The 26,487-nt window shown below is 41.4% G+C and overlaps 3 protein-coding genes across 6 annotated transcripts; 1 reads left to right on the forward strand and 2 right to left on the reverse strand.

Annotated features, from left to right (window-relative positions):
- Positions 1 to 4,497: 4,497 nt before the first annotated feature.
- Positions 4,498 to 6,353, reverse strand: LOC121793800 (non-specific lipid transfer protein GPI-anchored 1-like). Its single transcript, XM_042191833.1, has 2 exons — positions 5,910 to 6,353; positions 4,498 to 4,869 (listed from the first exon to the last, which is right to left on the reverse strand). The coding sequence occupies exons 1-2, from the start codon at positions 6,250 to 6,252 to the stop codon at positions 4,664 to 4,666; spliced, it is 549 nt and encodes a 182-aa protein (XP_042047767.1). The 5' UTR covers positions 6,253 to 6,353; the 3' UTR covers positions 4,498 to 4,663.
- Positions 6,354 to 19,930: 13,577 nt separating this feature from the next.
- Positions 19,931 to 21,074, forward strand: LOC121793563 (probable methyltransferase At1g27930). Its single transcript, XM_042191592.1, has 2 exons — positions 19,931 to 20,532; positions 20,612 to 21,074. Exons 1-2 carry the CDS (start codon positions 19,949 to 19,951, stop codon positions 20,916 to 20,918), a joined length of 891 nt encoding a protein of 296 aa, XP_042047526.1. The 5' UTR covers positions 19,931 to 19,948; the 3' UTR covers positions 20,919 to 21,074.
- A 1,078-nt stretch (positions 21,075 to 22,152) lies between these two features.
- On the reverse strand, positions 22,153 to 24,603 carry LOC121793583. 4 transcript variants are annotated; one of them, XR_006049125.1, is made up of 4 exons: positions 24,465 to 24,603; positions 24,271 to 24,348; positions 22,617 to 24,090; positions 22,153 to 22,429 (listed from the first exon to the last, which is right to left on the reverse strand). XR_006049125.1 is itself a non-coding variant. In XM_042191615.1 (4 exons), exons 1-3 carry the CDS (start codon positions 24,516 to 24,518, stop codon positions 23,239 to 23,241), a joined length of 984 nt encoding a protein of 327 aa, XP_042047549.1. In that variant the 5' UTR covers positions 24,519 to 24,603; the 3' UTR covers positions 22,153 to 22,429; positions 23,232 to 23,238. The 4 variants fall into 4 exon arrangements, 3 of the variants coding, with proteins under 3 accessions (XP_042047549.1, XP_042047548.1, XP_042047550.1); XM_042191615.1 differs by having other exon boundaries at positions 23,232 to 24,090; XM_042191614.1 differs by having other exon boundaries at positions 22,153 to 24,090.
- Between the last annotated feature and the right edge of the window lie 1,884 nt (positions 24,604 to 26,487).

A 26,487-nucleotide genomic window follows, 5' to 3' on the forward strand; every position in this document is an offset into this window, starting at 1 on the left:
CTCAAACAGTTGGACAATGCTGAGAAAAAGATCTCGCCGCATTCTAAAACGGTGGTGAAAAACCGTCGGGCCCCACCGTGGTTGCTCGTCAGAATAGTCAGCGAATAGACGTTGGTGAGCTACGTTGTGCTCGCGGCGGACAAACGTCCGACGTCGAATCGGACGCCGGATCTGCACCGCCTGGACCTGCTCCGCCACCTGGGCCTGCTCCACCGCTTCGCGCTCCATTTCGGCCAAGCATTCCGCCGCAACCTCATGAACGCAATCGAATAATGCGCGAGTTCAGGCCCGTGTAATGCCCTCCGAGGTACTCCGGTCGTCTTAGGGTCTCATTTTTTTTAGTGAGAAAGATTTAGAGTGAAATATTGGTGTGTGGGAAAGTGAGAGATGAGAGAGAATTATTGGTGTGGGAAATGGAAGAGAAATAGGGGTTTAAATAGATAAAAATTTCAAAAAAAATATATAGGGCGTGGACGATGCATTGTCCGCATGGCTACAGTGGCGGATGATAGTCCGCCCGATGCATCTGGCGGACCTCCCGTCCCACTGTGGATGCTCTTATTTCGCCTGCATCCAATTTATTCACCACCTCAAATCATAATATAGGAGTGCTTTTCATCTAATTTTAAGTATATGAGGATAATAATATTACCGGATAACAGAGCGAAAAATGAGACTAGAAAGAGAAAGAAGAATCTGGCTTCCTTCATTTTATGCTCCTTCAAATAAATCTCACACTCACACTACGTATATTTTTCGTTAATTTGTGGAGTGGAGATTGATTAGCAAACACCTTTTTATACCCCATTTTTTAGAATCAATAGCATTAATATTTCGTGTGATCCACTAAAATGGTGACTTGTTTCTGGATACATACAAAACGTTTCGTAAATTAACACTTTTTTTCCGTTTATTTCCTAATCTTAATTGTTGTCTTTGTCAAATTCTAATTAAATGTATTTATGAAGAATTTGAATATGATGATGCGTAAAATCCTCGAACCTTACGTCGGTGATAACATCACATTACAAATATGTCATTTATAGTAATATTTTGCTTAGTGGTAGTTGTAATGGGTAAGGATTTGAATTGGATTTAGTTGGGATCAAGTTATATACGTATGAGACATTTTTAGATGTATCGTCTCGTGTCTGGTCACACTACCATAATATATATGATATTGATATATGAGGAATGATATGCTACATGCCTTATATACGTATGAGACATTTTTAGATATATATGCTACATGCCTTATATGAGCATCATTATTGTTTAATGAATGTTGGGCATGGTTCGTTTTGATTTATATATTTAGTTTGCTTCTAATACATTAATAAAATGTTATTGAAATGTTTAATTTCACAAAATTCATAAAAATCAAAGCTTGATTTGTTATTTTATTAATTTATTTAAAATTATAGAGAAAACGAGTGAATCGAGCTTTGATTTTTATAAAAATTATGAATTAAAAATTTAAATAACATTTTTTAATGTATTAGAATCAAACTAAATATATAAATGGAAACGAACAACGCTAAACATGCGTCAAATGAGAGTGGTGCTAATATAAGGAGCTCATATGTAATGTAGTATATCATTCCTAATTGGTATATATAACACACATATCAAATCGATCACTGACATTACTAAATAGTGATAGTTTCCCGTAAGACAAGTATCCATATTTAAATTTAAATTCAAATTAAAATGGGATTCGAACCCAATTTTTCCGATTTTGAGTAAATTAGACATATGTCACGCGCGAATGAAAAGGCAATTTTAATTTTAAGCACAAGAACTTATACGGTTTGTGCCAAGAGATAAGAGGAGTGATGGAGCCTTCCGAGATTTAATTTCACAAATTCGTACAAAGTAAATCATGGAGTACCTATTAAAGACATGCAATCCTTTACTGATTTCATTGAGTTGAATAAGAATACAAAACAAATGGAGTATTTAACATCATACTAGAGCAGGAAAGACTCGGAACATTTTTTTATCATAGCCTTGAACATTTAATGTCACACCTCAACCCCTCTGATGTATACTCTTTTAATAAATAAATCCCTTATCATATAAGCAATCAATACACGTGTCTAATTCATAGAACACACATATTATATAAGTTCAAACCAACACTTATCCGATACATATTTCAAAACATCCTGCAAAGTAGTGGAACTCTCTCATCACTCTATATACTATACATTTATCTACATGCAAAATGATGAGGAAGAGAAGGTTGTCAATATGCGTCAGCCACTGAACCTAATAACACGTGGAGTTCCTATGACCCACGTCAGTCAAAACTTTACTGCTATCTTATTCCTAAAAAATTTAGTGGTTTATATGAGCCACAACTCAGTATATATAAATTTGAGGCTGTTATACATTTTAGAGTTAAAGCTATTGCACACTATATATTATAAAATTATTTAAATATGCATGCTACTTAGTTTGTTTAATCGACACTTGTCGCATGAGATTGGTGACTCTACAAATAGTGAACACGTGCATGCAACAATGTTATACTCAAAACTATACTTTTATTTTTATAATCTTAATTTAGGATCCTACTATTGTGTATATATATATCATGCACAAAATAATTCCATGCACATACGCATTATTACACATGCACACACTTCGATGGACTGCTTAATATTATACTTATTTTCAAAACTTTCAATAATTAAAATAATATTCTATTATATTGAGTTAATCGTAATACTAATTTTTAGCTTTTATAATAGTAATTTAACATATATCTATAATGCCAATAAAATACGTAAATAATTCATGTATCGGGACAGGGATGTCACATGTAATGACCAGAAGGCAAGAAATATCCCTACAGAAAAATGCCGATTGAATGAATGTCATATTGGCATTCAAATTGAATACAACGAATTACTACTTGTTAGGATTGGCCTTTACCTATTGATAAAAGCATTTGCATTTTTTATGGGTAAATGAATCTAAATTTAAAGGTCGCCTCATGAAGGATTCGCCTCATGAAGGATTCGAATATGAGATCTTTAGTCTCAGACATTAACCTCTCAACCGCTTGACCAACTTACACATACGAATCATTTGCATTTAAGTTTAATAGCAAAGGAGTCGATATCTTCTGCATTAAATTTCACGTAACATTATTTAAAGTCATTAGATAATAATTTGATTACATCCTTGTGTACGAATATGTGAACGTTGGATAGATATTTATCTTTTTAGATAAAAATATTCAATTTTGATTTGATTTTTATAATTTGATCTATCTTTACCGAAATAGAATTAAGGTATACTCACTTCGTCCTATTCTAAGTGACACATTTTTCTTTTTGGGATATCGCACTCTAAATGACACGGTTTTTTTAAGATAGAAACATCACTCTTTATCTCTATTTTTTATATCTCTTACTTTATTATCTCTCTACTTAAAATGACACGGAGGGAGTATTAGTCAAAACATAACTATAGGAAACATAAGGCGTGATCGTGATGTCAGTGATGACATAGAGACATTGTATAAGAAAGGGTAAATGGCCAAAAAAATCATGAAGTTTGATCGAATTTTGATCAACCCGCAACTTTAAAAAGCAACCAATTATATCATAGCTTGACAATTTTCTCAATTGTCCCATAGCAAAAATTTTCATCCTGGCTCTTTTCTGAATTTATCCACGTAACTCTACATGTGTAAAAATTAAAAACATAATTGACTAAATTAATGACGTCGTTTAAATAGTCGAAAGTTTTGTTCTTTTGATGACAAAAGCATATACATAACTTCTCCCAGATCATAAACTATGAGACAATTATGAAAAATATCAAAATTATGATATATAATTGGTCATTCTTTAAAGTTGACGGATAGACCAGAATTTATCCGAACTTCATGATTTTTTGGCCATTTACCCCGTGACATGAATATTGTGTGTTCAGTTGAGTAGTTATAAATTTTGAGAATCTTACTGCACGTTATTAGATACTCCCCCCGTCCCACAATAAGAGTTACACTTTGCAATTTTAGTCCGAACACAATAATAGTCACACTTCATTTTTACCATAAATGGTAAGTAGGTTCCACATTCCACTAACTCACTTCAATCATATTTTATTATAAAACCGATATAAAAAGTAGGTTTCATATTCTTCTAACTTTTTCAACTCACTATTTTTTACATTTCTTAAAACACGTACCCACAATAAGAGTGACTCCTATGTGAGACGAGGGAGTAGATTCGTTGTATCACTTAGGAGAGTAGTTACTCGTGAGCTATATGTTGTATACTTTAAAATCTTTATAAATCATGCAAGCGAAACTCAAAATTATAAAAATTAAAAATATCAATAGATCAATCTATCTGAAAAAAAATACTAATAGTAGTACGAGTTTTATAGTTGTATAATTTAATTTAAACTAAATCTTGAACAATAGACTATAGCACAACATATAAATATGAGGTTTACGAAATCTTTGCGCGAGTGAAGTAGTAAATCCTATAATACGCAGTTAATTAGCTAAAATGGAACGCAAAAGTTGATAATAGTCGAAGCTAAAAGTAGGCTAGGCGTTGCTCAACAACAAGCATGGAAGCTAAATAAAATTCAATCATCTTAAACTTCAAACATAAACTACTTTCAAACCGATCTCCGCTTAAAATGGCCTCATCCACAAGATGATCATCGCCGTCGCCACTGTCACGCATCCTGCCACTTGAGGTTTCTGCCAATCCCCCTTATTGGGTGTCGTTGTCGTTGGCGAGGACGTTCCTGGTGTTGCCACCGGTGTCGCAGTCGCGCTCGTGGAGGCGTTGGTGAAGATGGCGGCGTCAGGGGAGTTTGGAGGCAGGTTTAGAAGCTCTGTCCATTGCAACAATGCGTCAAATTTAAAAATTATCATCATATATTGTTTATATAACTAATTAAGCTTTTTCAATAGAGAGAATGGATCATGTCACATCTCTCTCCTTAATTTCCTACCAAATGGAAATTAATACATCATGTCATGTGGTAACATGTTTATCAACAAAGTACTCCTTGTCCACTATATATATATATAATAAAGAGTAAAGGCTAAAATTGGTCCTAAATATATGTCCATTTTATGATTTTGATCATATACTTTATCTTTTGAATTTTTACATCCTAAACATTTCAACTCGGATCACAATTGGTCCTACACTAACAATTTCGTCAATTTTTAAACAGTTTTAAACCGATTTTGACTGATTTTTCAATAGTTTTAACCCGAATGAGACTGTTAAAACCATCAAAATCGGGTTAAAACCGTTTATAAATTGACAGAATTGTTAGTGTAGGACCAATTGTGATTTGAGTTGAAATGTCCAGGATGCAAAAATTCAAAAGATAAAGTATAAGACCAAAATCGTAAAATGAACATACGTTCGGGACCAGTTTTGTTCTTTACTCTATACTAAATAGTTGCATGTTTTGTACCCTTTGTTTATTTACCTACTAATTTTCTCAAATCTTATGCATTAAAGGTTCATGTAGCACTTTTGCGGATACTCGATAAGAAATTCATTTAGTAGTAGTACTATTTTTTGGTCCCAGCATCAATATCCAACCTACCTACTTGTCAATATCAAATTCGAGTCTGTCTTTTGCGGATACTTAATAGGGAGTAGTACAAGATTTTATCAAGAACACTTTTTTTTGCATATTATTACACAATAACGGAATTCAAAATTATTTAGTTGTGCTCAAGATTTTAGTAGTTGTAGTAGTATTTGATTTTAGAGGAAATATAAATAGATAGGTTAATCTAGTTTGAAATGAAAATATAAGTATCTGCAGGTCAAACTAATTTGAAGAGTAAACCCTGCTGGGTAATAAGATTAATTAATTAGAAGAAGTGAGAGAGAGAAAAGGCAGCTTACTAGGGCATTCAGTGATGCTGGCATTAGCGAGCTTACAAGCGGAGGGGAGCTGCAGCAAGAGCGACTCCTGCACGCCCATGCTCTTGATGGCGGGGTTGGATCCGTTGTGCACCTGCTCTATGATGTAGCACAGGCACGCCGGATCTGTGTCCTTCAGCTCCGTCACCGAGTTGCAGCAGTCCTTACTCGGCGCCTTCGCCTTCGCCGTCACGAACGGCAGGCACTGCGTCACCTTCTGGAACTCCGCTGCGCACTTCTCAGCTAGCGTTTCCGCTCCTCCGGCCGCCACCACTGCCAAGCAGAGGATGGCGGCGGCCAACTTAGCGCTCCTTTTCATCGCCATTTAATTTCTAGTATTTTGTTTAGATGTGAGAGAGAGGAATGGAGGAAATTGAATTAATAGTGGTAGATGGTGAAGTTATGTCTCCGGCATACGCATTAATGAGTATGGACTCTTGCTTCACTTCATTGTTTACTTGACCACGCGGCGTCATGCCTTCATTCAAGTATGGACTCTAAATGTACAATTATTATTTCTACTTTCTAGCTCAATAAATACTTTTCTGTTCAGATTTTGAGTATGGAGGAGGCCCAATAAACCCAACATTATATCGCTTTGGATTGGTTTTCAATAAAAATTACAGTATCTATTTATATGAAATGAACAAATATAATCATTGTAAAATCATTTTTATGCTACACACTGATCTTAATAATATTTGTGAATTGTGTCCTCCTCTATTCAATATTTATATGGAGTATTTTTTAATTTCATGTATTTAAAAATACTTTAAAATTTGGTACTCATGGAGTACTAAATTTATACTAACTTACATGAAAATCAATTTCGATTTCTTAATATTCTGTATAATAGTGACGTGTCAAATATATGGAATAAATATAACTAAATAAAAGTACTCTTTTCCGCATGTGCAAGTTGTCACTCTTTTCCTTGAGGCAAACAATTCTGGGTTGAAAATTTAGGTAATTTCTTGTGTTTGGGATTTTGACTCTCCATACATACAATTTTTTCTTTTATAAATTTAGTGTTGGAGTGTTAGATAATTGGAAATAAGATTGGGATCACAGATTTTGAATTGAAATAAAAGGCTAGACAAAAAGAAAAATATTTGGATATTCTAGCCCAGAAGAGTACGTGTAGCGTTTGGTTGAAATATAAAAGCTAGAAGCCTACATTCGACGATAATTAAATATTGATGCTTTTTAATTGACGAATAAGATGAGGTGTAGTAATTGTAGCGGGTATTGATTTATGAGAAGTGGTAATGAAATGGACATGCGTTCCCACTCACCACACTCACCTCTCCCTCTTTTGTTTTACCTGTAGTATTAGTATTTTATTCTATAAAAATTGCACATATTTTATTTGTGATATTTAGACGAACAGAGAAGTTTACTCTCACCATATTTTCGGAATAAGCTATATTGAAGGTTCTTTCGATTTGTTATCGCAAAATTTTTATCATTGCCCGAAAATAAGTCAAAAACAAAATCACACGACAAATGTGGTTGATGGGGTACGAACTAAACCCTAATGGCAAGCCCAATAACAGTGACGGCCCATCAGCCCAGAGCCCAAGAAAGAGTATCTGTTCGGCACGACCAAAGAGTTCGGCACGACCAAAGAGTTCGGACTCAGCCTACAGCTCGGTAAAAGCCGACCAGTCAAGCTCTCCTCTCAGATCGGCAAGAGTTGATCGGTAAAGTCCAGCAGTTCGGTCTCAGCATTCGACCGAACTAGGAGTTAGTGGACTCATGAAAGGCCTCCACGACCTCCACTATACCCACGATCTATTTAGTGGTATGAAGCAGTTATTGAGCAGTTATTGCTCACCCACGATCTTGTTAGTGGGGCTGCAAACCACGACCTTAGTTCAATGTATAAATAGAACTTAGATCAGATAGAAAAGGGTTAAGCTCTCTAGAGATAAAATAGCATATAGCAAGTCTGTGTTGTAAGCTGTATTTTCGCAGATCAAGCAATACAAACCTGCCCTCATTTCTCCCCGTGGACGTAGATTTACCTCAGTAAATCGAACCACGTAAATTCATTGTGTCATAATTCTCTACCAGCATTTACTAACATCAATAATTCGCGGAACCATCACTGGCGCCGTCTGTGGGAAGCAGAGAACAAAATTTGTGATAAAGCGAATTTTTGATCCATTTTTTCCACCCAAAAAATGCATACCAGATCGCAGAATACCCGTATTCCTGCCCGTGAGAACCAGGAGGAAGCCAATCCATCTCATAGGTCGGGAAAACAGCCTAGGGATAAATCCACCACCAGTTCTCATGGCGAAGGAACAAGCCGCTCCAAAAATCGTCCCACTGAGTCTTCCCAGCAGCCCGATTTGAATGAGGCTGTCAAGCAGTTTTTGGCTGAAAAGCAGGAGGAATTCTTAACCTTCCTGCGAAAAAGCCAAAAGCAGCCGGAGACGAAAACGACGGATTCTCCTTCTCCCTCCGCACAAGAAAGTCACTACCGCAGTAGTGTCGCATCTCCCAGGAGAAAGAATCCTCAACCCCGACATATTCCTGCTCCTCCTCGGTACCGGAATCACAGGAGAACTCAATCTCCTCCATACCGACGAGATATCGGATTCGCCGTGTACGGAGCACTGAAGACTCCGTTCTCGGACGACATCACCCGAACTCCCCTACCACAGAACTACCGAACTCCGTCGATGACTTACGACGGGCTCGTGGATCCTCACGATTTCTTGGGGCGCTATCAATATAACATGGCGAACCAGGGTCTCAACGAGGTCCACATGTGCAAGCTGTTTCCCGAGCTGCTCATCGGGAACGCGAGAAGGTGGTTCGATAGCCTCCCCCAGGGTAGCATCAGATCTTACCGAGATCTAATGGATGCCTTCCACAGGAGGTTTTTTCAGAAAGCGGAAGCCCGAATCACTTCGGCTCAGCTGCTTTCCATTCGTCAAGGTCGCGACGAAAAAATCAGCGACTTTATGACAAGATTCCACAAGGAATGCCTGCAAGTAGACGATCTCAACGATCTGCTTGTCATCTCGGCATTCCAAAATGGAATCTTGCCCGGAGCTCTCTACAGGAAGCTCGTTGAGTGCGGTCCGCAGACAGCTCAGGAAATGTGGGACATTGCGGACCAGTACTCCCGGGCCGATGAGGCAGACCGTCGCAAACGGTCGTTAGACAGCTCATCGTCCCGAGGAGACAGAAGGAAGCCCGATCACAGCGATCAGGGGCATCCTCGCCGGACTCCATTTGAAAGAATTCAAAGGGCTCCGGTGCAAGACAGATTGGGACCCCGTCTCAATCCCGAGAAGCCGCCCGCTCAGTTCGTACCGCTGAACAAGCCGAGAGCGGAAATTTTCGAACTGCACTCTGACCTGTTCGAAAAGCCAAAGCGGATGACGAAATCAGCCGCGCGCCGACCCCAGGATAACTACTGCTCCTACCATCAAGACCACGGTCACGATACCGAGGAGTGCAGAAACTTGGCTGCAGGTATCGATGTTCTTGTGAAGGCAGGGACATTGAAAAAATACCGAAGCAAGCAGCCAAAGAAGAATAAAAAGCAGAGTGGTGCGAACTGCGCTCCTCAGGATCCGAAAAGGCAGCCGGATCCCGAAGACGATGACGAGCCGCAATATGATGGAGTAATCCAGACTATTGACGCGCTCCCTGCCGGGAAGACCAAGTCGTCCCTAAAGTCAGAACGCAGAGGCTCCAATCGAGAGGAGCCAACGCATAAAAGGCTGAAGCAGGACGAAGTGATTACGTTCTCGGCTGCTGATCCCGTCCCAGCCATCTCTCCTCACCAAGACGCCATTGTCATCCAAGCCGGAGTGGCAAACAAACTGATCCACAGGGTGTTTGTGGATACAGGAGCGTCGGTTAGCATTCTTTTTAAAGAGTGCTTCGACAAACTAGAAGTGGACCCAGCTCGGCTCAGTCCGGCTCCGCTTCCCCTGAAGAGCTTCGCCCAGGAGGACACCCGCCCTGAAGGTATTATCAGCCTTCCGATCACGGTGGGGAAAGCGCCTACTAGCTCCAGTACGTTGATTGAGTTTTTCGTGGTGAAAGCTCGGTCCCCGTACAACATCATCCTGGGAAGAGACTGGCTCAACACAGTTCGGGCCATTTGCTCCACTTATCACCTCACCATCAAGATCCCTACTAAAGGAGGGATAGCGGTCATCCGAGGTGACCAAAAGAGAGCAAAGGAATGTCTGCAAATTGCGCTTAGAAGTGCCGAGCAGTCAGATCGGCACCACCAAGCATAGCAATCACAGCAGCCGGAGTCAGAGGCGATGACCGAAGTCATACCGGAGCCGAACTCGATGACAGTTCAGCTGTACGAAGACGATCCATCCAGAACGGTTAAAATCGGCTTCGCGGGAACGCCCCTACTTCGGGAAAAAACCATCCAGCTCCTCAAGGAGTATAAAGACGTCTTTGCATGGTCTCCGTTGGACATGACCGGAGTGCCCCCCGAGGTAATCACTCATCGGTTAAATATTGATCCTTCAGTCCGGCCGATAAAACAGAAGCAAAGACTCTTTGCGGCAGAACGAAGTCAAGTCATCCATGACGAAGTCCGTCAATTATTGAAGGCGGATGTGTTATTCGAAGTGAAGTATCCTTCGTGGGTGGCCAATCCTGTCATGATCAAGAAAAAGGAAGGAGGATGGCGGATGTGCATAGATTTCACCGATCTAAATAAGCACTGTCCCAAAGATTGCTATCCCCTTCCGAACATAGATAAAAAAGTAGAAGCTTTGATAGGCTTTGAAATTTTTTGTTTTCTTGATCTGTACAAAGGATACCATCAAGTTTTAATGGATGAGATTGACGCTTCAAAAACGGCCTTCATTACTGATTTCGGCATTTTCGCTTATAAAAAGATGCCATTCGGTTTAAAGAATGCCGGAGCCACTTATCAAAGGATGGTAGACAAGCTTTTTCGGCACCTGATTGGAAAGGAGGTCGAAGTGTATGTTGACGATATAGTCGTCAAAAGCAAAAGCACTTCGGAGTACGAGCACAACCTCAAGTCCACTCTCAACGTGCTCAAGAAAGCCAACCTCAAACTTAATCCCCAAAAGTGTACCTTTTTGGTAGATTCGGGAAAGTTTCTGGGTTGTTGGGTTTCAAAGGACGGACTCAAGGCAAACCCCTCAAAAGTTCAAATCGTTCAGAACATGGCAATGCCGAAGTCCATACATGACGTGCAAAGGCTAACCGGATGTCTAGCCGCACTGAATCGATTCCTTTCCCAAGCAGCCGAAAAGCAACTGCCGTTCTTCAAGGTGTTGAAAAAGGCACCAAAATTCGAGTGGGGAGCCGAGCAGAAAAAGGCCTTTGACGAGCTCAAAAGTTATCTAGCCGAGCTTCCTATTCTCTCTGCTCCAACCGAAGCCGAAGTAATATTCTTATACTTAGCGGCATCGGATCAAACCATCAGCGCGGTGCTTGTACGAGAAGAAGGCCTAAAGCAGCTTCCCATCTACTTTACAAGCCGAGCATTAAGAGGTCCAGAAACAAGGTATCAACCCCTGGAAAAAATTGCTCTGGCATTAGTAAATGCAGCAAGGAGACTGCGGCCATACTTCTATGCTCACAAGGTATGCGTCTTAACTGATCTGCCACTTCGGCAAGTGTTGACCAAACCAGAAGCATCAGGCAGAATCGCCAAGTGGGCTATAGAGTTGGGAGAGCACACAATTGAATACCTACCTCGGAAAGCCATCAAGGGACAAGCCTTGGCAGATTTTCTTGCAGAAGCAAAGTTCGATCAAGCAATTCCTGTTATTGCCGAACAGAAGAATTCTGCCAATGCCGAACTAGCACAGCCCTTGGAATCCGAAATAGAGCCACCGGACTGCTGGAGCGGATTCGTAGATGGAGCTTCAAACAAGATGGGAAGTGGAGCTGGTATTTTACTTGTCGCTCCCGACGGACACGAGGTAACCTACTCACTTCGGTTCCTAATCCCCACTACTAATAATGAAGCCGAGTACGAAGCCCTCCTGGCCGGACTCCAGTTAGCGCAAAGTCTGCTCGTCAAATCTCTCAAAGTCCATTGTGATTCACAAGTCATAGTAAATCACATGTTGGGTACAAGTGAAGCCCGTGACGAGAGAATGAAGAAGTATTTGGACAAAGCGCAAAGCATCAGCCGAAGTTTCTCCTATTTTCGGATAATCCGTATTCCCAGAGCGGAAAATAGCCGAGCAGATATCTTAAGTAAGTTGGCCTCAGATCCGAGCTCAAAGGCGGAAGAATTAATGCATCGAAGCATTGATGAAGCCGAGGTACATTCAGTATCCAGCTCGCCGAACTGGATGACGCCGATCTTGCAGTATCTGGATCAAGGACAATTGCCTGAGGATAAGAGAGAAGCTCGGAAGATTACGTGCCGAGCACTTCGGTACGAACTTCATGAAGGAGTCCTCTTTAGAAAGTCTTACCTCCAGCCGTTATTGCGGTGCGTAGGACCAGAAGAGACGGACTACATCCTCAGAGAAGTTCATGAAGGATCGTGCGGTAGCCACATCGGAGCCAGAGCTTTAGCTAAAAAAGTTCTGAGATGGGGATATTATTGGCCAACCATGGTACAAGAGGCAGTGCAGCTCGTCAAGAAGTGTACGAAGTGCCAAATTCATGCAAATGTCCCAAGGATGCCGCAGACCGATCTATACACTATGCAAAGCCCTTGGCCTTTCATGCAATGGGGCATAGACATAGTGGGACCACTTCCTCAAGCTCCTCGGCAAATGAAATTCCTTATCGTTGCCGTGGACTACTTCACGAAGTGGGTGGAGGCGGAACCATTAGCTACGATAACGAGCTCAAAGGCATTGGACTTCGTCTGGAAGAACATAGTGTGCCGATTTGGCATACCCCACATCCTCATCTCGGATAATGGGACTCAGTTCACCGACAAGACGTTCAAGAATTGGTGCCAAGAGCTGAACATTCAACAGCGGTTCACTTCGGTCTCCCATCCCCAAGCAAACGGACAAACGGAAGTAACGAACCGGATTCTGGTAAAAGGGTTAAAAGCTCGGTTAGAACAAGCCAAAGGACAATGGGTAGAAAATCTCCCTCAAGTCCTGTGGTCCTACCGAACTACACCCAAAACCTCCAACGGTGAAACCCCGTATAGTCTGGTGTACGGCACTGAAGCCGTAATTCCGGTGGAGATCGGCGTACCCAGTCCCCGAACTCTAAATTTCTCCTCAGAAATGAATGACGACGGACTGAGAGCCGAACTAGATCTCGCCGAAGAAAGAAGAGAATTGGCGTGCATAAAAGCAGCCAAGTATAAGGAGCAAGTAGCCCGGTATTATAACCAAAGGGTGAAAAAGCTTCAATTTCAAGTGGGAGATCTCGTCTTGAGAAACAACGAAGTAAGCCGAGCAGAAAAGCTGGGCAAACTCGAACCCACATGGGAGGGTCCGTATCGGGTGTCAGAAGTCCTCGGCAAAGGGTCTTATAAATTGACTCACATGTCAGGAGAACAAGTACCCCGAACATGGCACGTCTCCAACCTCAAGAAGTTCCACTTGTAAGAGACAAAGTCCGGTCAGTCTGTCTTGTGTCTAGTTCGGTCATAGGGGTACATGTTTTTATTTGTTTGTTTTTACTTGTACTTTTTACTTGTCGTTTTATAAAAAGTTTAAAGTTTTTTCTTTCGTCTTTTTCATTTTTTCTCTGTGTTTTGTCTCTATGTGCTTGTCGTCTCTTACAAATGGTACCAAGGTATATCGTTCTTTAAAGACTGATCCCCTTTTTAGATCGATTATTAAAGACTATTGTGAGTCCAAGCTTCTAAGGAGGATATAAGACCACAATTCAGCTTAACAAGCAGTCCGTCTGAAACGAACTGCAATAAGCCAACGATTGTGTGTCCAAGCTTCCAAGGAGGATACAAGACCGCAATTCAGCTTAATAAGCACTTCGTCTGAAACGAACTGCAATAAGGGAAAGTCCGATCCACGCGATAAACCTCGCCGAATTAGGACGACCAAGTTCGGTCAAAGAAGTTTACCTCCTAAGACCGGGGACGACCATGTCTGGTCAAAGAGGTTCACTGCATAAGACCACTTCGGTTAACTGGGAAAGTCCGATCCACGCGATAAAACTCGCCGAATTAGGACAAGGGAAAGTTCGATCCCGGCGACAAAAATCGCCAAATTAGAACACAAACCAAGTCTGGTCAAAGATGTTTATTTCATCAGACCAAAGACGAGTCCGGTCAAAGATGTTTATTTCATCAGACCAAAGACGAGTCCGGTCAAAGATGTTTATTTCATCAGACCAAAGACGAGTCCGGTCAAAGATGTTTATTTCATCAGACCAAAGACGAGTCCGGTCAAAGATGTTTATTTCATCAGACCGAAGACGAGTCCGGTCAAAGATGTTTATTTCATCAGACCAAAGACGAGTCCGGTCAAAGAAGTTTACTTCATAAGACCGAGGACAAGTACGATGAAATTTTTTCGCTAAGCTGTAAATACAGTGTTAGAGGCGAAAACAAAATTTCATTTTTCAAATCTTGTTCGGCATACAACTCAGCTACCCTACAAAATGGCGTTACGCTATTACAAAGGACTATTCTACTGTCCAGGATTGCTGAAGTTAAGCCACCTATCTGCAAAATCCTCTGGAAGCCGAGTTCGGTTGTTCCGAGCAGATGAAGAATAAGCAGGTCGACGAGATGCTATCCTCGACCCAACGCCTCTTCCCCGAGCCCGAGAAGTCCTAACACCTCGGCGATGAAGAGTCTCTGCAATAATCATCTGCTGATCTTGCTCGCTCATAGTCACAACTCCTCGGCGAATGTCAGTCCGTCCCTGTCTTGACGATTCCGGTTGCTCCTGAGCCCGTTCTCGTCTTGACGTTTCCGGCTGTTCCGGAGTTCGTTGATGACTGGAAGTAGGATTTTGAACAAGGGAACCAGAGGCTTGATCTGGAGTGCGAGCATCTGTTGGCACGACATGCCGAAGGAATCTTTCTATGGAGGGGCGCCGAGAAAGAACAATGTCGTACCGAGAAGCCCAGCGCCGTAATGATTTCACAACTTGTTGGCAAGCCGAGCTCTCCAGCGCATTGTTCCTCCGGAGTACATGATATTCCTCCCACAGTTCGTCAACTCGACTCTGAACATCTGATATGGTCAAGCCCCCGCGCACACGGATGTAATCCTCGTACGCAGTCCTCTCAGCAATGGTCGTGTTCAGCTCGGCCTCCAGATCCTTCTTATCGGACTCTAAGTCCTTATTATCGGCCTCCAGCTTCACTAAACGAGCCAGAAGCTCGTCATTCTTCGTCTGATCGGCTATAGCTCTTTTCTCAGCTTCGTCTAAAGCCGAAGAGTACAGCCGTTTCCAGTGAAGTATCTCCATCTCCTTGAGTACAAAGCAGCTATATTAGTTCGGCAGATGTACCGAGCAGATAGTAAAATACTACAGGAATAAAGGCGAGTACGAAAAGCTATACGAAGACAAGTGTAGAGAATTTTTCATTCACAAGGAAAATTTTTTACACTAGGAGGGCTTCAAGGCCATTTTACAAGGAAGAAACTAGACTAAGAGAAGGGAGACGAAATCATACTTCGCCAGCTTCGTCTCCGGCTCCTTGGTCTGGTTCAGCTTCTTTCTCCTGAACTACCTCAGCCCCGGCCTCGTCTCCTGCCGGCCTCGCCTCCGCCTCCTGATCGGCCTCCTTCTCCGGATGCCCGGCCCGCTCGACTTCGGCCTCCAGCTCCAGCGGCTCGGCCTCACCCTCTCCGTTGTAAGTCGAAGCGGGTGAAACGGGTCCCACGGAGGCAAAGATAGCCTCCAGGTTCTCGTCCCGATCAGCTCGGCAACTCCGGACTCGGTCTGCAGAAAGCAGGACCGAAGATGAAGTGAGCTCCTCAAGGAGCGGCAGATTCTGAAGCCGAGCTGCTATCTCTCGGCTGTACAGAGGCAGCACGACGTCGGCCCCCTGCTCGCCCTTATCGGCAATTAGCCTTACCAGGCTACCGACAAAGGCCGAGAACTGGCTGCTCAAAAAGAGTTTCTCCGTGTAAACACGGAGAGCCTCCCCTTGGGCAACCACGGCAGCAGCATCGCTCCGCTTCGTCTGCTCTCGCTGGATGACGAGCTGGTTTTTGGCAAACTGAGCTTCATCCTGGGCCGAAATCCTAGCAGCCCTGGCTTTCTCAAAGTTTGCCTCAGCCTGCTCGGCCCGGTGACAAGCAGCCGCCAATTTCCTCTGCATCTCGGCATAGTCGTTGGACGCTTTGGAGAGTTCGACGGCGACGAGCTTGGAGAGCATATCATTCCTCTGAAAATGGATAAGGAAAAAAGTTAACAGAGGGCACCAAAAATACAGGACAGAAGCCAAGCCAAGGAATCAAGAAGACAATTCACCTCGGCGAAGTCCGTGGGCCATAGAAATGGCTCACAGATATGCTCCGAAGGAGGCGCCAAGACCATGTCTTTCTCTGGCGCTCTCGGGGGCTTCTGGGTCTTCCCCTTCCTACTTGCCGAAGTCGACTCCGGCTTCTTTGGACCCGAAGAGGTCTTTTGCCTCTTCGGATTCTTCTCGGCATCAGGCGCCGAGCTGGTAGCCTTCTCTCTCTCCGGCTCCACAAGCTCGGAGGACTTTCTGATAGCCTTATTCAACATGAACACTGCCAAAAAGCAAGAAAGCAAAGTCAGATTTTCTTCGTTAAAGCAGTAGAGCATAAAGATAAAGAGAAATCCTCACCCTCGGCCTCTTCGTCCGAAGACGAGATGTCGAACACGACGTCGCCCTTGACGAGCTCAGACTCCGTGTATTGTTTCCTAACTATGGGAATCTTGTTGAGCTCGCCATCGAGCTCGTCCAACGGTTCAGGCCGAGGGTGACGGATAACGGACTCCGGCCCTCTCCAGGGAAAACTAGGAGCCGCGGTCCTATCATAGTAGAAGAAGCGATTTTGCCACTTCGGCCACTTCGTTTTACAAAAGGCCCTAAAGGGCTGTAAAGGGATCAAGTAAAACCAAGACCCCTTCCTCTTAAATTGAAAGAATTTAAGGATCGCCTTCAAAGACAAATCCCTTCCTAACCTACGGAGTTCGGCAGCGAAGGCCGACAAGTGCCTCCAAGAGTTCGGAGTCACCTGGCCTAAAGGAAGCTGAAAAAAATCTAGTAAATCTATAAAGGCAGAAGGGAGGGGGAAACGAAGCCCGCATTCTAAGCAGGCCTCGTACACGGTGACGTAACCCTCCGGCGGGGAGTCAGCCCTGTGATCACCGTCAGGTACCACCGCCTTCCCCCCAGGAAAAGAGTATTTTTCGTAAAGGGATATCACAGTATCCTTACTCAAGATACTGTGAAAATACTCTACGGTCTTCTCCCCGGATTCTTTCCGGCTAGAAGACCCCTTACCCCCTTTCCTAACGCTACCCGACTCCGAAGAAGAAGAAGAAGACATTTTTCTTACTTTTTGAAGGTGAAGATAGTCTGAAAAAATTCTTGAAAGCGGAGAGAGAATTTTCGCAAGAAAGAGAGTATAGAAGACGCAACAGCAAAAGTGCTTCAATGATGAAGAAAGAGCGTATTTATCAGATACGGGAAAGATTTCGAAATCGTTGCGCCGTTTCGAATCCCACCTTTTCAGGAATCAACGGCCGGATTTTACTGTCGCATTTAATGCAGGCATGCGCTAGGCACGTCCCCTGACGTCAGCCTCCCCCTTACCGTTATCCAGAATGCCGAAGTGACTCACCTCGCCGAAGTGATCCACTTCGCTTTTCGGGGGGGGTAGTGATGGGGTACGAACTAAACCCTAATGGCAAGCCCAATAACAGTGACGGCCCATCAGCCCAGAGCCCAAGAAAGAGTATCTGTTCGGCACGACCAAAGAGTTCGGCACGACCAAAGAGTTCGGACTCAGCCTACAGCTCGGTAAAAGCCGACCAGTCAAGCTCTCCTCTCAGATCGGCAAGAGTTGATCGGTAAAGTCCAGCAGTTCGGTCTCAGCATTCGACCGAACTAGGAGTTAGTGGACTCATGAAAGGCCTCCACGACCTCCACTATACCCACGATCTATTTAGTGGTATGAAGCAGTTATTGAGCAGTTATTGCTCACCCACGATCTTGTTAGTGGGGCTGCAAACCACGACCTTAGTTCAATGTATAAATAGAACTTAGATCAGATAGAAAAGGGTTAAGCTCTCTAGAGATAAAATAGCATATAGCAAGTCTGTGTTGTAAGCTGTATTTTCGCAGATCAAGCAATACAAACCTGCCCTCATTTCTCCCCGTGGACGTAGATTTACCTCAGTAAATCGAACCACGTAAATTCATTGTGTCATAATTCTCTACCAGCATTTACTAACATCAATAATTCGCGGAACCATCAGTGGTTTGCAACTGATAAGGAGATCACACCTTTTAATTCTGTTCTGGTTCTTGTAAAGAAACAAAGTAGTCCAACTAATTCCCCTATATTTGTCCCTTTTAGGATAGCAGAAAATCATGAATCTCCACCATTATCTTATTAGTAGAATTATCTACCAGTCGGTGCTAATAAAATAATAATATTTGGCTAGTAGAAACGATGTAGTGTTTTCAAACAAAAGATGCACATTGTCTGAGGTAGGTATAACCTAAAATGGTGACATTTTATCGATTAAAAGGCATATTTTATAGTAATAAAAATATTGTAAGTTGTAACTGCAATGATGAAAGTTGTACAATGTTAAATTTTCACCCGTCCCATTTAGTACTTCCTCAATTCCATAATAGTGGAGTTATTTTGTCATTTTAGTACGTTCCATAATAATGGAATTATTTCCCTTTTTAGTAAAGTACACATTTTTTCTCATTTAATGTATTCCCTCTTACTTCATCCTCTCTTCATCTCTCTACCTTTTTCATTTCCTATTTTATTATTCCTTTACTTAGAGTGTCCACTATGAGAGGATACGTCGGTCGCGCCTCTCTATAGTGGAGGACGAGGGCGGACGAGGCGGGGGGTGGAAGACGCGGGCGTGCCAGCTACCTGGCAGGGACGGGGCGATGGGGTGGAGGACGCGGCTCTGACCGCGGCTCCCTATAGCAGGGCCCGAAGAGCAGCGGTCGTGGACAACTTTTTTTAAAAAAAAAATATTTCATTTTTTACAAATTTTTTAATAAATACTATCTCCTTCTCTCTGCAGTAGAGACGTTTCATTTTCGGCACTTGTTTTAAAAAAATGATAATAAATAATTAAAGTAGAGAAAAAGTCAAATAAGTGAGAGAATAATATGGAGAAGACTCTTCTTTATATTATTCTCTCTTACTTTATTTTTTCTCTCCACTTTAACTATTTATTATCATTTTAAAAAAATGAGTGCTCAAAATGAAATGTCTATACTACAGAGGGACGAAGGGAGTTCTCCTTATTTCACTCTCATTTCATTCCCATCCACACACATCTACAAACTTTGAATTTTTTTTATGTTCAATTATATATTTTTTTTCTAATTATAATCGTCCAATAATTTTTATTCGAATTGAAAAAAATATACCAACAATTGATAAAATATTGTGATTTGTGGCGGTGGACAAGTCGACTATAGGGCTGGACAACTGTTTTTGTGGTTGTGGACAACCTTTTGTGGCTTGTCCACCGGCCATGTCCACACCATAGTGGACACTATTTACTTACTTAATATAATTTTTCTTAAATCGTGTACTGTAAAGAAATGCTTCTTCTACTATAGAACGAAAAGAGTATAAATTTTTTTTGAATAACACAAAGATTTTACGTAGAAGTGGAGCTATATAGAAATAGAAGTGGAGCTATATAGAAAATGTAATTAAATATTTTAATAAAAAGTGAATTGTATATAAAAATAGAATATTTTAATTGAGATAAATTATTAAGAGGGAATAGTAAAAATGGCAAATATAGAAACTCAATTAGTCAAAGCCTTAACCCCTTAAACCAAAAATAAATAAACAAAATAATTAATAATAAAATAAATACTACTACTAAATGTAGTTTAAAATGGGAGAGGGCGAAATCTCCTTTGCTCCCAGTCAAAAACAAGAGAAAATAATGCAGAAAAACAACAACCAAAGCCAGGTGGCGGAGAGCCGATGGCCACTGAGCCTGGTGGTGATGGGGCTGATCGGTGGCGCATCGCTGGTGTTCCTTCTCCTAGGTAAGAACTCGTCGGCCCCGTTCCTGTGCGGCGCGTGGGGGTCACGCTTCTCTGGTCCGGCCACCAGCCTCCAGTTAGAGGCGATCCTCCACTACGCGACGTCGACGGTGGTGCCGCAGCAGTCTCGTGGTGAGATTTCCGTGACATTCGACGTCCTCCGGTCGTCGGGGCCCGCCGACTTCCTCGTCTTCGGACTAGGGCGCGATTCACTCATGTGGGCCTCCCTCAATCCACGTGGCAGGACGCTATTCCTGGAGGAGGATCCCAAGTGGGTCCAAACCGTCCTAAAAGACGCCCCTGCCCTCCGGGCCCACACCGTCCGTTACCGCAACCAACTCTCCCAAGCCGACGACTTGATGCACCATTTCCGTTCCGAGCCTCATTGCTCCCCGAATAAATCTTTCTTACGTGGCAACCATAAATGCAGGTATTCCCCTCCCCATTGCTATTCATACTCTAATTGATTTTCTTTTCTCTAAATTCCGGTGAATTTATTTATGATTTAGATTAGCGCTGAACATGCTCGCAAACGAGGTGTACGACACGGAGTGGGACCTAATAATGATCGACGCGCCGCGGGGCTACTTCCCTGAGGCGCCGGGGAGGATGGCGGCGATATACTCCGCGGCGGTGATGGCGAGGAACCGGAAGAAAGCGGGAGTGACGCACGTCTTCCTACACGACGTGGATCGGAGGGTGGAGAAGATGTATGCGGAGGCGTTCCTATGTAAGAAGAATCGGGTCAAGGCGGAGGGGAGGCTGTGGCATTTCGAGATACCGCCCGCCGCTAACATCAACTCCGACTTTTGCTAGGTTGCGCCAACCCACATTTTTATTTCATTTTTACTATTGTCTCCTTTTATTTTTACTATGATGTCTAATCATGGGTAGCTTAGTAGTATAAATAAATACATTACTTTTTTAATGGAGAGAGAATATATGAAAAAAGCTTTAAGTTGCTTGTCACTATATGATAGGAGAATCTTTATATTATGATATGTTTCCTCTTTCACTAATAGAAATTTTATTTCAATTATAGAAACTAGTTTTAAATAAACTTGTGTGGTGTTGTCAAATTTAGGTGGCTCCACCTTGACAAGATAGATTGTTATAAATATCTTCTTTTAGTACCAAAAATCAATATGTTACTACTAACAATGATAAATCATAGATTTTGTTCAATGAATTTCGCTGTTATTCATTAACACGCAACTCATACATACACCACAAACAGGAAAATAAAATCATGTTTACTGCAGTCTTTCTTCAATCAAGGATCATAATTTGTTGGACTTCAATTTTAGTACGTAGGCCCTTTACAAAATGTCAATTAATCAACCGACGAATTTGATAGCATATTGAAAATAGGTATCGTGAACATTGAGTAAAACAAGTGGCGTTATAGTATTGCCTGCAGGGGCAGAATTGGAAGAGTGGCAATATAGTAATTAGGCAGGTATATATTGATTGATATACTACTAATGAGGACTTTTGAATTAGGCAGGTAATGATTGAGCAAAAAGTGGCATTTTATTAATACAAGCAAAAAAACCCCAAAGTCTAAAGTCTTCATAAATGTTTTGATAAATATTAGTAGTACTAAAATAGATAAATCTACCAGCAAAGCACAAATCGACACATAAATATTGGTACGGAATACCGAATTGAAGTGCCACGTTTCATTTAGTGACGACCTGTTTCACTTATTGATCTTCAACTATATAAATTTGGTTAGTCTTAGACTTCTTAAACTGTATTCCTATTACATTTTCATATCCAGATATCCTCGACTTAAGAGGGAGTTTAGAGGATCATACATTGATTATGTCATCTAATTAAATTGAAGTCATTACAGCTTGAAGTGATTATTTCCTTCCTTACACATTGATGTTTAATTATTAAGTCCAGAACTTGCCAAACTAATTTAATTGGATACTAACCCTTGTTAAAAATAGGGCCATATGATAATAGTGTGTGAATACTATTCTGTTGAAAATGTGAATAGTTTGTATAGTAAACTGTAAAAATCCATGTCGCAAATCCTTCATACACTATTAAAATAAAATTTTATTTACTTCATTTGATGAGAAACTCTTGCTTCTCTCTCTACATGACAAGGAAACATGTGAACCACCAAAACTTGAAATCTGAAACTGATGATTTCAACAACAGAAGAAAAAGATTAGATAGAAGCATGCTTGGACATCATGAGATGAGATGAGATGAGATGAAGAATCTCTTAGCTTTCACTTGTTTGAGTTACAGGCATTCTTGACAGTAGCCTGCGCCTGCTGTCCAGCCTATATCCATGGAAGAACAAACACCTGATCAAATCAACATTTCATATTGATTTTAGTTAAGTTAGATATTTAAAAGAGGAGATAATAAATTAATTATATAATAAAATTTTGAACTGATTGTGCAGCATTGCCAGCTTTGTCCATCAACTGGCTAGCCTTTTATTTAGAAATTTGAATAGTAGTATAAGTTATTTTATGTGTAAAAATGTACCTGAGCTTGACCCTTGGTTTGTCCGGCTTGGTAGCTAGCATTATCCATTCTTATTGATTATAGAATTAACAGCAGAAATATGTGGAGAGAGTATGTGAGAAAGTATAGTAGTAGTAGTAGTAATTTATTATTGAAAGGACGTAATTTTTGCTTTTTCTCTATTCATAGGATTATCCACACCAGATCCTCCATTTTCTCAATTCTGATTTCTAGTTTTGTAAATGTTAAAAATTGCTTGGAACCGGTTCTGTTTTTTGATTCAAAACGATTTGATTCATTACTGGTTTAAATATATAAATTGTGGAACTGCATTTTGAAAACAGTGATACAGGGTAGATCAGCTTGCATTTGAACAAAACCATTTCAATAGCAAATCAGCAAATACAGTAATATTTCCCTCATACCAAATGACTGATTAAGTGATTATACGAGCAAAATTTTATAGATTCTTACATACAAAAGAGGCCAATAAGAAACAAGGAACCATGGTTAGTACTTAGTACTTATTATATTTATCCAACACAACACCATTATTGCAAAATCAAGACCTTGCTCAAACCAAATATGTTATGTACTATAAATCATCATAAAAAGGCCAAAATGTAGAAGGCGTACATATATGTTAAGCAGAAGGGGCGTCCGTCTCAAACGACTTCCTCCTCACCAACAGGCAGGTAACCTTAGACGGGTGCGCATGCGCCACATCAACCGTGCACGTGACAAAATCAGGGCGGTGCAGCGCCAGCGATAGGCACTCCTTCCCGGCCTCCAACCCAGCAGCGTCAAGCAGCACGTGCCACGAGTTCCTATGCGCCTCCGATATCCAGTGCATGCTAGAACGGAGAAAACCCCCTTCTCCGTTCGAGCAGGCAGCAGGGTACGCAAACAGCCCCTTGGGGCTGCACTTGCACTTCCTCCTGAAATACTGGCTCAGCTGGGACCCCTTTATCCTGAGGTCCAGCCAAGCCGCGGGCGCCCCCACCACCTTGGCGTCCTTGGACGCTGCCACCTCCCTGATGACGTCCTCGTCTTCAGGTAGGACGGTCATGTAGTAGTTCCCCCTGAAGAAGGGGTAGGAGTCCCCCACCATGGTCAGGGCCTCCCTGACTGTGGCGGTGAACACGACGAGGTAGTCCTCTGCAGTGAGGCCGCAGCTGTCGAGGGCGCGGTTGCGGGCCTGGATCTCGGGGATGGACATGAAGTTGCCCTGAAAGGAGGTCTTTTTGGTGAGGGTGTCGACCAGCCTGGAGGGCGACAGCTGGATCCTAGTGATCATGTCAGAGGTGGAAGATTCGTGATCGGATCGGTCAGGGAGGCAGAGGCCGTTGCAGTACTCCGGGTACTTGGCCAGGACGTACTGCTCCACGTACTGCATTTCGGCCGGGGTGATGGGGGCCGACCACCTCAGGTCGAGCCCCTTCAGTGTCGAGATGGCCTCCGCCACTAGGTGTGCGGGGATCACTCTGTTCTCCTTCTGTTTTTTTTATAAATATAATAGATTATTAAAAAAACTTATGTGAGGTTGCCTAATAGGTCATGACCAGAACCCGTTTATTTGTTTGGGTCGGGTTCTGATCATGACCTGTCAAACTTGACTGAAGCAAATATATAGATATGACAGAAGAAGGGATGAATATAAGGAGGAGGAATTTGCCTTAAAGACCATGCTGGTTGGCCTGCTTGGTGAGGATGATTGCAATGATTCTTCTCCTTCTTCACAATCCACTTCCTTCTAATAATTAATATCAATAACATACACCAAAAAGTTTAAAATATGTATATGTGTGTAAATAAAAAACAGTAGTAGTAGAATTTAATGATGACAAAATCATGAAATATGAGTAGTACCTTGGAGTTTCTATCTGTAGTAGCCTGTTGCTGAATGCCTATTTCTGGTAACATGATAGCTTAGGTTAGAAGGAAGTAGAAATGAGATTGGAGAAGAATAGATGATCAGCATAAAATAAATATTTATTGGTGGATGCACAATTACTACATGCTTATATAATAAATAATGGTGATATTTAGAAAACATTGTAAGACAAATAGCGAAACGCCGACATCGACGTCGTCAAATGGCCCACAATATAGAATCATTAACCTGTGATTTATTAATTATGATAATCTCCCTAGAAAAATAAAATTCATGCGTGCTTGACCACTAACCTTTTTAGCTTACATCACAAAATGCTAATAATTCACAATTTGATGTAATCAGCATCACAAAATTTCAGTTGTTTCTTTCCTTGCTTTTATATATATGGAGTTCAGAATGCTATTTACTTTTCAATTTTGAGACAAATGAGATATTCTTAATTCGGGTGTGACTTAGAAACCTTAGCTGGTGAGATAGATAACCAAATAGAATAGTACTAGAATAGTATCAAATTCAATTATAAGAAGAGCAAAAAAAAAGTCTCCCAAATTCTTGAACCTGCTGTATTGTTAGTTCATTGACTGAAACAAGTATGGCCATGGGGAAGAATTAATAGCGTCATGTTCACTTTCCTTTTAAAAAAAAACTAATACACTAGTACTAGTTTTAAGTATTTCAAAAGTTGATCTTTATTTTGAAAGTGACAATTTGAGGAAGGGAGAACCGTTTCACAACTAGAGGTCGGCCCCACAGATATACGGTGTGGTGTATATATGTTGAATAGGTTTAGGAAAAAATCATCTTTAATGTTACTCCATAATTTAGTACCGGATAAATACTGATTCCGTCCCTAACCTAACTAATTATTGTTTTATTAAAAATAAGGTCTATGGGAATATTACGTATATACCAAAGCATCTTTTATTTTGAAAGGCAGTGTGCAAAAAAACAATTGGTCGAATTGATGTTTTCTTGAGTATAATATTTAAAGATCACTCCCGTTTAAATTGATGATTCCTTATACAGCCTACTTATTTTATGGGGTATCATATTCTAATTGTTTTGAATGGCAGTTATGAAGCATACCTCCTGTCTTAATAGCAAAAGTTGAGCATTTTTATTGAAACAATAATAATAATAATTTTACAAGCAATAACGTAATTTCGCATGTACTCCCGATCTCATGGATTAAAAGAGTCGTGGATGGAAGTCAATAGTTAATGTTTAGTGCCTTTCACCAAATATAATTGGATAGTAAAGACAGTCAACACAATTAGGTCATAGACATCCTTGGAATTTTGCTGGAGGGGGCATCTCCCAACAACTGCCATCACCATGGATGAGCACACAGCACTCACTTGTTCCTTATCAGCTTTTTCCAAACATAAAAAACAATTGGGGTATGAAAATATTTACAACATTATGTTACTATAAAGGAAAAAAACAATCCAGCTTAAGCTTTTAAAGTAAATGGTGGTGAAAGTCATAAAAGTCTACATAAATGCAACAACTTTGACGAATACTAGCTAGTTCAGTTTGAATGCATAAGAAAACACAGTCGACTGAGCTCTCAAATGCCAATGAATTAACTTATATTAATGTGAAAACAGAGACGTTCTACTTCTACGCCTCTATCAGCAGGCTCCACGGGATCAGTCAGCACCAAAATTATTATATACAGAGTATCGACAAACTAGTACTCCATATATTTTAACGAGGATCCATTTTGTTTCCAGATACAAGGTAACAACTATCAATCAGCTTGTGGGGATAAACGAATATGTAGTAGAAAAGTCAAAGAAAATATGAGTTACCCCTGCAAGTTTGGTGACCAAACTGGAACTAGTTTTACAAATTATACTTCATCTTGTGCCTGGAAGAATGCAACTCCATCACATAATATACATCATTACCATATGTTCCCATGAATAACATAATATTCATATCACTAGCATTTTTCAATAATAAACTAGTCTTATAGTTGTACTCGTCGTA

The sequence above is a fragment of the Salvia splendens genome, chromosome 3 (genome assembly GCF_004379255.2).
Source record: "Salvia splendens isolate huo1 chromosome 3, SspV2, whole genome shotgun sequence".
Lineage (NCBI taxonomy): Eukaryota > Viridiplantae > Streptophyta > Magnoliopsida > Lamiales > Lamiaceae > Salvia > Salvia splendens.